Source organism: Protopterus annectens, chromosome 3.part1, assembly GCF_019279795.1.
Source record: "Protopterus annectens isolate FY-2018-M chromosome 3.part1, PAN1.0, whole genome shotgun sequence".
In the NCBI taxonomy this organism is placed as follows: domain Eukaryota; kingdom Metazoa; phylum Chordata; order Ceratodontiformes; family Protopteridae; genus Protopterus; species Protopterus annectens.
In genome coordinates this window covers 632,562,922-632,575,110 of record NC_056732.1, presented here as the reverse complement: position 1 = coordinate 632,575,110, position 12,189 = coordinate 632,562,922, and the positions used below count along the sequence as shown (strand labels likewise).

The following is a 12,189-nucleotide window of genomic DNA, read 5'->3' as shown; positions in this document are numbered from 1 at the left end:
CACCTCCTTGCCTTTTGGGTAATCTACATCACCCAAGAGTGTCAGGAAGTTCTTGGCTTGAATAGTTGCCTTGTGCAGAACCAGAGATTCTCCCTGTGACTGCCTACTTGTAGCAGCCACTCTAGAGAAGAGACTGCAAGTCCTGCAGTTCATTCTTCATGCAAGTCTCTGGGATTCTTTATAAATGGTCCAAAATCCTAGCTCTTCCCCAGGCAGCAAGCCTTTTCTGGGGGCATGGTTAGACGGCCTTCTCCAGGATTCTGCTACAGTACTGCATAGAACGGCTCCACCACATCATAGCAAGGGAGTCTAAGGACACTGGTATACATCAGTCTCCATACTGATATTGCCGTTAACCAGACTGCATGAGGAAGCCCTAGTAGAATCTAAGAAAAATGCTAGCATGCACATTGTGGACTCCCCATTCCCTTCCCAGCATGGAACTGTAATGTTGGGTCCAGGTGAGCCTAAACAGTCCCATTCAGATTGGGACAGCACCCCAACATCGACGATAGGACATGGCGCTGTGTGGGGGGGGGTCACTCTATGCCAGAGGATCCAAGGAACTTGGACATTGAATGCCAGTGACCCTGCCTCAGAGCCCCGAAAAGTTGCAAATATGGAATTTTGCACATATTGACACCATTGATTTTGTAATCCATGTGGGGGGTGACGCACACTCCTTCCCACCCAACTCCAGTAGGGTAGTCAGAGGCAGACCTTGTAATCAATGTTGGGGGTGAGACCCTCCTTCCCACCCAACCCCAGTAGGGTGGTCAGAGGCAGACTTATCTGCATCTTATCCCTGCTCTGCACAGCATGATGGCAGATCACATGATCAGAAGTGGATCTTCCAAATGGATGTTGGCCTTGTCCTTCACAGGTGGGGTGAAGAATGGAATGTGTGGTGTAGCTTTAGCTTTAAGAAGCATTTAAAGGACTGAGCATGCATATATAGTCAGCACATGCCAGGTTCATTGCCATTTTGAGTGCAGCCATAGTTTGTTTTACAGATGGCTAGTCTTTAAGCTTAAGCCTCAATCCTGATGTGTTTGTGGGTTCTGTTCAACCAGCTTTATCATGTACAAAGTCTCGTCTGTAGTATCCTGACTAGACTAGCGACATGGTGTCGGAACTGGGATTCCAGAGACTGATATTCAGAGCTACGAGGTGCAGAGCGGAGAGAAGGTAAATTAAGAGAAACTAGCATGAAAGGAGAAAGAACAAAAGGTAGTAAACTCGCACTAACAGTTTATTTTATAACAAATAAAACTGAGCATTACAAGGGCACAAACTGCATTGTTAAACAAGCGAGTGGCAAGGTTTATTTAAATGGGATATTTAACGTATTTGATGAAACGATTGTCAGACAAGCACGAGGGATTTTGAAATTGCCATGGAATTCTAAAATGGGCACAGGAATAGTACAATGAACATGAAAGATTAAATGAGAGCAAAATTAATACAAGGGCAAAAAGGGCACAGTGTAAAGCAAGGCGACTGCATGTGTTTTGGCAAAGTGCTGATGTTTTGGCATTACTACGTGTTCAGCAGAGTTCTAAGCATTTTGTGTAAGTGCTCAGTGTGTGCTTATTACTGTGCATTTATTCTGAAGATTCTGTGTGTAACCATCGTAAAGTGCAGTCAAATGCAGCCATTTTGAAAAGCTTCTTGTGCTGGGTATGTCTATTAGCAAAGCGCTGCCATTAGTTTACTGCAGTGTAAAGTCATTTAATGAAGTACCGCCATTTTGGAGAAGTTTGTGTGCTGTGTACTAATTCACAAAGTGCAATTACTTCAAAATGTTTCTTACTCAGCTTCTTTTGCCCACTTCATTCGCACAGTGCAGTTCGATGTTTCTTGCCATACAGTAATTTCAAGAGTACTACAGTGACGCACTTTTTTTATTTTACTTTTGTTGACCGGGATAGTCTAACTGGATACATGTCCATTTTCAGTAGACCCGGGGGATAAGCTCCATTCTTACTACAAACATTCTGGTAACAATTTGTTATACAGATAAATACTAGAAAGTTCAACAGTTAAGAGAATTCCACAAAAACTTTGTTGCAATAATTAAGATATTGGCTTTATATACAAGTTACTATACTAGTAACTAGTTATACAGAATACATCAAATTTCAACAGTTCGAACAGTGTTCAGTTTATACAAATCTTGTTGCAAGCCTTGGGTAAGATATTTTTGACTTTATATACAGAAGACTTGAACTAGGTATATTGACTTGAACTAGGTATATTAAATTCTCTATTGGGATAAGATGTATCTTTGCCAAGGATAAGCTGCAGACAGCAGGCATAAGGTCTGTAGTGAGGTTAACTGGTATAAAAGCTGAGATTGGGCTGGATCTGTATAGGGACATAACCAATGTTTTAAGGTAGTGTTTGAGATTGTGCTTAAAGTATAAAAGACAGCGATATTAATTCATGAGGGAGTTGGTTCCAATATTTTCCAACTGCATTAGAGAACAGAGCATCTCCTGACATGTTAGATTTACATGTTGGGCGTAAAGTCTTAAGGTTTTTATATTGGGTAATTATGTTAGAAAGTATTGGGGTATTGGTAGGTTGGAAGAGGGCCTTGTGGGCAATGGTGAGTTGAAGTGAATTTGATTCTGAAGCTCTAACCAACCTAACTGTTTCAGGTTATAGCAGTGATGGGTCCTAAAGGGGGAAGCTGTAACAAATCTTGCAGTGCTGTTGTATGACTTGGTTTAAGTTTTGACAAGTTAGTATATACTGAAGCATAGAGAAGTGTGGAGATAAGGTGGGAATGGGCAATAGTGGCTCTAGCTAATGGGGTGAGGAAGGGTTTAATCCTATAAAGGGAGCCTAGTTTCCTGTAGACTGTTTTTATGGTATTGTTGATGTGGGTTTCAAAGTTCAGGTTTTTATCAATGGTTACCCCTAGAAGTTTAGTTGGATCAGGAGATGAGTATACAGTTATTGGATAAGACTGAAATTAATTGGGAGTGACAACTGGTAGGAGTGAAGAGGAGGAGTTTAGTGTTTTTTGGGGTTCAAAAGCAGGCAGTGTTGTAGAAACCAGTTTTCTGTTGTATTAAACATTTTCTGAGTTAGTCTGCAGTTGGGATTGAGAATTAGCTGAGCAGATTGTCTAAATCATCTGCATATTGTACACGGGTAGCTAGAGGAATAGCTAGGTTAAGGTCATAAGTCTCGCATATCAGCACTATTAATACCACACACGAGCCTGTCCTTTTATCAATAAATTTCTTTCGCTTGTGCTATTGGGCAAAGCTACAAATACTGGCCTAAATTTCTGGCATGTTCATGCATATTTGTAAAGTTTCACTGGTATGTTAATATGGCAGACTGATTTTGAAAGCCCTCACCACTTTTATCAGAATATTGCAGAGAACTGGAGAATATAAACTGCTTGTATAAAAAATAGTGTACTCTTGCTCAAAGAAGCATGCACTAAGCATTCATTTTGCTAAACTTAACTGGGTCAAAGGCCATTGAAAGAGCATTTGTATATGCACCAGTAGTATGAGGGAGAAGGTGATGGTCATTGTTCAGGCTGAATTAAGGGAAGACCCTGTTTGAAGTGCAAATTCAGGAAAATGTGCAACCCCCCCCAGACAAATATTACATTAGAGGCATTTTGTTTTGCACACTAGATAAACCAGAGGAAACATTTGCAGCTTGTGTAACTGACCTGAGGAACAAAGCTAAAATATCGGTCTGGTGACTTTAAAAAGAAGTTGATAAAAGGACAGGCTCGTGTGTGGTATTAATAGTGCTGCTGTGAAAGACTTTGCTCCGTGACAATTAGCTTTTGTCAAATCCATGAAGTTGCAGAAAGGCGCACACGTATGCTTGCAAGTAAGGGAGTTTCAGCAAGCTCCAGAAAATGTAGACTGCATGCAACACGTGGCGAACAAAAGCAGGCCTAAGCGCATGGCAGGCGCAGCCCCTGCTGGTTCACCAGGGAAACAAAAGTCCCAATAAAGGAGCATACTGTGCAGTACATGCATGAGCCAGCAAATCCCGCTTCAACTGTTAAAATTGTGGTGCAAATAGAGTCTAAAAAGAGAAATATTTGGTGTTTGGTCAGCAATGCCACAAGTTTGTGGAGGGGTTTCAAAAGTTTTGCAAATCAAGTAAATTTCAGGTGTAAAGGTGGAGTTGCAGCAGTCCACTTTATATGTAGATGGTGCATCAGTACTTGATAAAAAGGTTGATGCAGTGAATTTGCTAAGTATTTTGTATTGTCCAGGTCAGTGGTAAATCCACCATGCTCAACTGGCTTTAATGCACTGTTATGTCAGCAGATACTTTTGCTGAAGTGAGGAACTCACTGTGGCTAGTTGTGCAAAACTTGTTTATGGAGGAACTGAATTTGGGTTCACTGGTGCTTTCATGTTTGACAAGGAACTGCTGCAGCTTGTTCTATGTAGTCAAAGACCTGTGCAACCATTATTGGGTCTCTGAGACAGTTTGAGAATGAATCTGCTTTCCTTTACCATAGAAAGCACATCTAGTTCCAATTTTACTGAAGTCATTTTCTGACAGAGTATGCTGATGTTTTGGATGACAAGCTGGGCAGACTTCCAGTTGTGTATTCCATGAAGTAAGACCCCCAGAGTTCAGTCCAGTAGTCAGACCAGCAAGAAGACTTCCAATAGCTATGCAGAATAGTCTAAGCTCAGTTGGATAAAATGGCGTAACATGATGTGATCGTCAAGTCACAGAACCAACTGGGTGTCATCCATGGTAGTGGCCCACAAGGCTCTGACAAATGTGTTGACCCAAGAGATTTGAACAAAGCCTTGGAGACAATTATCCCATTCGTACAGTCGCTGCCCTAATACAGAATGCCACTTTTGTTTTGGATGCAAAAAGTTCATTTTGGCAAGTGATGCTTGATCGCAAGTCCTCCTTACCTTGTACTTTCAGTACAGTTTGGCAGGGCAGATGCAGATTCCTCAGGATGCCATTTGTAGCAAGTCTTTCATTGTGCAATGGAGCAAACTTTTAGGTTCTTTATGCCATAATAGATTTATTGGCTGGAGGTAATGAAGCAGAGCATGACAAACCTTAGAATTCTAGACGAGCATGTGATGTGAACTTCAGCTGAATCCTCTGTAGTGCAAATTCGACTAATAGAAGTTGTTTGCAAGTCACTTTATTTACCAGCACTGGCTTGCAACCAGAACTGCCCAACCAAGCAGCCATTCTTGATGTCCATCAGATAATGTTCAAGCTCTACGTTTTCTTGGTATAGTCAACTATTTGGGCAACTTTATAGGAGACTTCATTGAGTTGACAGCACTTTGTCTAACATGCAAGAATGTTGCATGGTCTTGGTTGGAACAGCACCAGAAAGCATTTGAAGACCTCTAGGAGAAAATTGCCACCCCGCCTACATTTTAAGATACTGTGATGTCCATAAATAGGCAACTTTTTCATGTGATGCTTTCAAAATTTGGACTTGGTTCAATCATTATTCAAGAAGGCAGATGAGTAGCCTATGCATAAAGAACTCTTGCCCAAACTGAAATGCAATATGCTCAAACTGAGAACTTTGGCTATAGTTTTTGCATGTTCAGACTTTCATTAAGTCCATGGTTGAGATATTCAGTTAGAAACTGATCACCAACCTTCCTTTACTATTTTAAAGAAGCTTATGCATTCAGGGTCCAGTTATTACAAAGAATGAATCTCCTATTGCTAAAGTACAACTACACAATGGTCTGTACAAAAGGCAAACTGTATCTGGCGGATACGTTGTACAGATCACCCAGAAATGCGACCGAACAGCTTCATGCTGTCATGGAAGTGTGTAATAGCATGAGACTTTGAGCTGATCATACAAAGACTGATCCAATTTTGAAAAAGCTCAATCACTACATTTCCTTTCCTTACAGGGATGAGATGTTAATGGAAGATGGCATTACTTTCAAAGGTCTTAAAATTGTTCCTGCTTCTTTTATATGAATTGTATCCAGATTTTGCATCGTGGTCACCCAGGTTCCAAATCTACCTAAAGGGCAAGAGGATTAGTATTTTCACCACCTTTAGCCAGACTTCTGTTCAGTATGCAATAGTACTAAACCTCATTTGCAAAGAACGAAAGTCCTGTCCAAAGCTAACTAGGTGAACAGTAGAAAATTCCACATTCAAGTGGAACAAATCTGCATTGCTTAGTATTGGTAGGCTATTTGAGCTGGCTTGAGATTACTACCCAAGGACCACTGCTCATCTCAGAAACCTACCCTGGGGGCGATCTACTTACCTCACTTCCGGTTTGCCTAGATAGAAGTCCAAGCAACATTGCCCATCTGTTTCAGTTTGAAGCCCAAAGCTAGGAGCAGGACGGAGCTAAACTATTCAGAAAGCATTCTTTACAGAAGTCTAGCTACGAGTAGATTTCTTCCCTTGAAGGCAGGTGACCATGAGGATACAAACTGCCAGGTAACTGGTATATGTGAAGAGCAGAGATCCTACTTCATAGGATGAGGGTGTAGAGTACAGGAGAAATTGCAGACTTGTTCTTACCGTATCAGAATCTTTATTGCAGCATTGTTCCTGTGATACAAACTCTAGATCTCTGAGCAATCCAGACAATGTTCCTGTTGCAGAACATGTCTTAACCTCTGCTTCCAGTCCTGATGTCCCAAAAGCTGAACATTCAGCAGAGTCCCAGTTGCTAGACATTATTCCAGTTTCTATGTCAAATGATTTGGTTGCATTTCCAAACCTAGTGTGAAATAGCAGCCTGGACATAATTGTATATGTATTTAGTTCTGTATAATTGCATGATAATCGTATTGATTGCATGTCTAATATCAACGTATGATATATTCCATCCCACATACTCTCAGAAACAAGTGTGCAGTAGCTTTAAGCATTCCAAGGACTGACCGTGCATATAGTCAGCACATGCCAGGTTCAGTGCCATTTTGAGTGAAGCCAGTTTGTTTACAATTTGGTTAAGCCTCAATCCTGATGGTACATAATAAAGCTGTTTGAACAAAACCCACAAAGTCTCATCTATTGTATCCTGACTAGACTACCAACATGGGATATGCTAAAAATGGACATTTGCACTTGTATCAAGACCCCCCCCTTCCAGAGTTCAGGGCAGTAGATCTTTCCTATTAGTTGTACAGGACTATGCAAGCCTTTTCTCTGTTTAAGACCAATAAAAAGATGGTTAAAGCCAAAAATGCAACCAGTGGCTCCCTGTTGGTGGTAGCAACATTGATTCCTGAGCGAGTATGGCAAGGGCAGAACCTTTAATGCTGGCTCAGCATTTGAACTTAACACAAGGTCTGTTATTACAATGCTACCCTGAATGCATTAATGTTGACATTCTTTTCAGGCACTTGTTTTCCAAAGATGTGCTTTCCATCTTGGAAGGATGGAAGGAAACCTAATGCAAGAAAAATCTGTTAAACTGGAAAAGCTCGTCCTACCAGAGGAGCCAGGACAAGACCCAGTCCTCTGTCCTTGGCCTTAAGTTACCTGTCAATCCTTTCAATATAGGATTCCTGTGTCATTGAAGGTGTACGTATCTGCAGTTTAGCTTGGCTTCCTTGAGCCACATTTCTTTCCATTCCAGAGTAACTGCAGGACCGTCTGAGGAAACTTACAGCCAAGGTCCTCAAGACTTTCACCATGAGATGTCTGGTATGTCTAGGAAAGCTGACTTTGCTTTCTTTTAAACCATCTATAACCAAAATGGTTGTCCTTGCAGAGGTGGGGGGAGGGGCTGCTCTGCTTTAGCACTAATTTCAAAAGGAGTGGCTCACTGCATTTCCTTCACTACATGGGAAGACTACTTTAGGGTACAGTAAAGCCACCACCTACATTAAGAGGGTTTAGCACTCTGTTTTAGAAGCAACCATGTGGTCACCAGATATATAATCTATATATAGATATAGAGAGTATTGCAAGGGTCGTATTTTGCAGAGCTATCTCGAACCCTTGTGCAACTCATGTGATGCAACTGTTACAAGATTCTTAAACTTTAGGAATATCCCCAAGAAGCTACCACTGCTGAGCAATGTTGGAACATGGCCATAATTGTAGATGTGAAATGTCCATTGTTTCCCTTTCCTGAGGCCCCTTTTGGGTTGGGGTGTGCAGTAATTTCTTGGTTCTTAGTTTCTCCTTTACAGGTTGTCCTTCCTCCCTGGGTTGATCTAGTGTCTGGAAAAGTAGGCAAGTATGTTCCTAGGTATTCTTGCCATCCTGGTTAGGTATCCTCTTCATTTAGGGGCTGTTTCTTACTGTGGCCTCACTACTTGAACAGTAGTGAGACCCAGGACAAAACATGGCATTGAACAGGTGTTGCATGTTCTGATGTCCAGGTGGGAGGGTATATGCCTGACCGAGAGGGAAAAGGTGCCAAGCTGTGAAATCTGGTTAGATACTTCGTCCTTCTGAAGGCTCAAAGTATCACCATTGCAACAGTGCATCAAACCTAGGGCAAGTTCCCAGCATACTGTAAGTGCGTAAGTGGGCCTGAAATCTGACATTTGTGTTTGGACCTTGTGAATTTCTTATGGAGCAACTCAGACGGCTGTTTTGATGTTCCTTCACTAGCCTGCAACAGCATGATTTGTTTGAGGTGGTGTGCAGACCTGTTTCAGCTGTTTTGCTTTTACACAAGCTGAAGTCCTTCAAGCTTTTACTTTTTTATGGTGGTCTCGATCAGCTAATGATTAACAGAGGGTGTAATTGTGCATGATTAGTGCTGCCTTTTATTGACATTACATACACAATCATAAAAGCTCCATGATTTGGAGCATAATATTCCATAGCAGAAAATCCCTTAATTGAGTATTTTGAGAAGCAGGTATGCTAATCATATTTGTTTTGTGGTGATTTTAATCTTCCAGTCTGATCATCTTTTGATTTGTTATCCTGCCTGTTCCAAAGTTGTTTTTCTGCTTTTCTCCAGGCACTTCCATTTCAAAAAATAAGGCACAGTATCACTTCCCAAGATCACCAGCCAACCCCAGATAGCTGTGTCTTGACTATGGTGACTGGACAGCTCCAGGTAAGTGTTGGATTGGTTCATGATAAAACAGTATATGCAGGTATAACGTACAAGTTCACTCTAGAGAAGTCTGCCTTTCCTAGATGGTGCTAATTGCTCCTGTGGGATTTCAGATGTGGCTTTAATATTAACCACTCACCTTGGCATTCTTTCTAGTATAAATGTCTTTTGAAGGGGTGCTGCCTCACTGTTGCATCCTGATTCACAAGTCTTTAAACTTTCTGTTCATATGCAAGTATAAATCTTTAAAACCCATGGTAACCCATTTTTCCTCATGACTACACCCACTTTCCATTCTTGCCTGTCCAGACTTGTATGGAAAAATGTTCCTTTTAATCTTTTTCTCTTAATGGCAGAAAGATGACTAAACTTTAGCTTTCAGAATTTCTGTAAGCTGGAATATTAACTTTACTACAATAGTCTTACTTTAATAAGCTCTAAATACATACTGAACTTCATGTTCTTTAATCACATTTGGACCTTTATGTAAAATCCCACACTGTAAGAATGTTTACTTACCTGATGTACATTACACAGAAATTCATATCTGGAGCCCACAAATTCTTTGGATAACTGTTCTCTTGAAATTATGCAGTCGCATGCCTAAACGGCATTACTACGGGTCTCTGGCCACTATCAGCAAAGACCTACACAAAGTCAAATGCATTAAGAACTGCTCCAAGTGACACTAACACATTCCTCTGTATGAAGAATCCTGTTTTTTTTATTGACTTGGCAGGGTGATGCTTGTAGCGGGTATGTCGGCACACCACCAGAAGGACATGGTGCTGTGAGAAAGTTAAATCTGTTCCTCCAAGTCTGGTATTCAGCTAATTCTCTCCCATTCTTAACAGGTGCTGAGTTTCTTTGGCCAATGATGACTGAAGCCTGTATTTATGGAGGAGGGGATTTGGGGAGGATTAATCTACTCCCACATAAGTAGAGTGTAACCACTTTGGCTTATGCAATGTCCTACCTCGGTCATCTGGATTTTATGGTTTGACCAACTTGATCATGTGGCGCATTCCTTAAACCATCTGATTTAGGGATTTGTGGGAATAGACTGGGAACTCTTCAGGGATGGCCTGCCTGCTCTATCCAGGTCTATCAGATGTAGCAGGTCCTTGTACAGGAAGGCTCTTTGATTGTCCCATGCCAGGCTCTCATTTCAAGGCCTGTACAAAAAGTACATCTTTAAGGGGCTTGAATTGCAAGTGCAGGGCACCAGTGCTATAGTATGGTTATACCTTGTCCAGTTTCAAAGCTGGCTTCAGGCACAGATCCCAAACACTGGACAGTTGTGCTCTTGCTCAGTTCAGCCTGAGCTTTTTATGCCTGCAGGAGTAGGGGGCATGGCTTTTTACTGTCAAGTCAGAATTTCACAAGGCATAATGAGACTTGTCCTCTACCGCTTGAAAATCTGCCTCCCAAGTATTTTCTTTGGTAATACCCTTAATCTTGAGAGAAATGGCTTGGACTGGATGGAGCTCTCTGCATTGTCATCTGAAACATCTGCAGCTTCTGAGGTGGTAATTGATTGCCTGGGGGCACCCTGATTTTGCTGTTTTTGCTTTCAGAAGTAAGTGAGCAAGCCACCTGAATCCACGGAGCAGTTTGTGTAGAATTCCACTGCTACTGACTCCTACATGATCTCTGGTCTGACGCATTCTGGAGGCCATGCAGTATTTTGACTTCTTGCCATTGAATGGGGGGGGGGGGGGGTGAAAGTTTCAACAAAGGTTGATTTTGTGTGCACTACTTCCAGAAGACACTGATGGGCTCAGGTTGACACCCATCGTATGCAATGACCCTACAGATTTAATGGTAGATGTTGATAAAACTCCCGAATGGGACAACACTTGGTCTTGTTTGGAACCAAGGAAGGTTACAGTAAGCCCATGGCAATATTGCTGTAATTGGGCTTGGTGCCCCACCTAAAAAAAATATCTTCCCCATCTAATCCCAGAACCCGTTGGTAAGGAGTTTGTTGGAGCCGCACAGTACCTCCCCAAGCCTGGATTTGTGTGCAGCCTTATGAAGTTTTTTTCATTCTTAAAATACCAACAGGAAAAGTCATGTAGACCAGCTCCTGTAGTGCCAAGCCAGAGGGCAGAACAAAAGTCCTTTATTAAATAACAAGCGATTTTTGTCCACACAATTTATGAAACTACTTCAAAACTAAAAAGCACTTTTATATGAATATAAAATGTTTTGCTTAGTAAAACTGCCATCTTGGGCATGCCCTTCAAGGATTACCATAGCCACACAGTGTTGTGGAAGGAACACCACCAAGCCATGGATGGCTATTAGGATAGTCTGCTTCTCTCCCTGCAGAGAATAGGTCCTCGCCTTAGTGGGAAGATTTTTGGTCCCTCCACTTTCCCCATATTAAGAGTACTCTCAGCACATGGGATAGGCCTTTAGCATCTTTCTGTCTAGCCTCCTCGTGAGTTAGGAGGATAATCTTGTATGGCTTCTTTGCTGCAGTCTTGACTAGTGTATAGCTGGCCGAGTTCAAGTTTGCCTTTAATTATCAAGCTCTCCTGTAGAAAAAGTTCAGCTGTGTAAATTTTATAATATTTGGAATATGTCCAGACTGTATTCTGCATAGAAGCTGCACTGGATTTAGTCAAATGTTTCTCTCCTTTCCTAGTTCCCAGTATGGTCAGATTTTTTTGCCCTATTCTGGACAGAAGCATCTATGTTCTACTGTCAATAGCTATTGTATTGCAGATTTTGCATTTTGCTCCCATGGTGCACTTGGGTTGTGTCATGCTTGAGTGGCAGACTTCCAAGAAAACCCTGACCAAGCACCAGAGGACAACCAAGCTGGTCTTGCCATTTGAGCAGTATTCTCCCATCTTCTGTTGTCCTCTTCAGAACAGGAGTTTCATTCAGTTCATTTGGATGAGTATTGTAGTACCCTTGGAACAAGAACACTTGTCCATCTACCTGTTTAACTGAATAAACTACCGGAACTTCAGGCTCTTTAGTCCTGTGGTAATCCTAGTGTGTGTCCTATGCCTTTTTCCACATGTACTATTTCAGCATGTTTTTTTTTACCTTGGAGTAGGGTTTGGAAGGTTTGGTATAATGGTTAAGGTCAATGGAAGCCAGGACAACCAGCAATCAACTGT

At 41.6% G+C, this 12,189-nt stretch overlaps 1 protein-coding gene across 1 annotated transcript in view; it reads left to right on the top strand.

The window, feature by feature from the left end:
* LOC122798233 (nuclear transport factor 2-like) overlaps positions 1-12,189 on the top strand; it is a 110,087-nt gene that overhangs the window by 81,570 nt on the left and 16,328 nt on the right. The window contains exon 4 of the mRNA XM_044067012.1: positions 8,954-9,052. Within this exon, the coding sequence (XP_043922947.1) occupies positions 8,954-9,052 (99 nt within the window). The remainder of the gene's footprint in view (positions 1-8,953; positions 9,053-12,189) is intronic.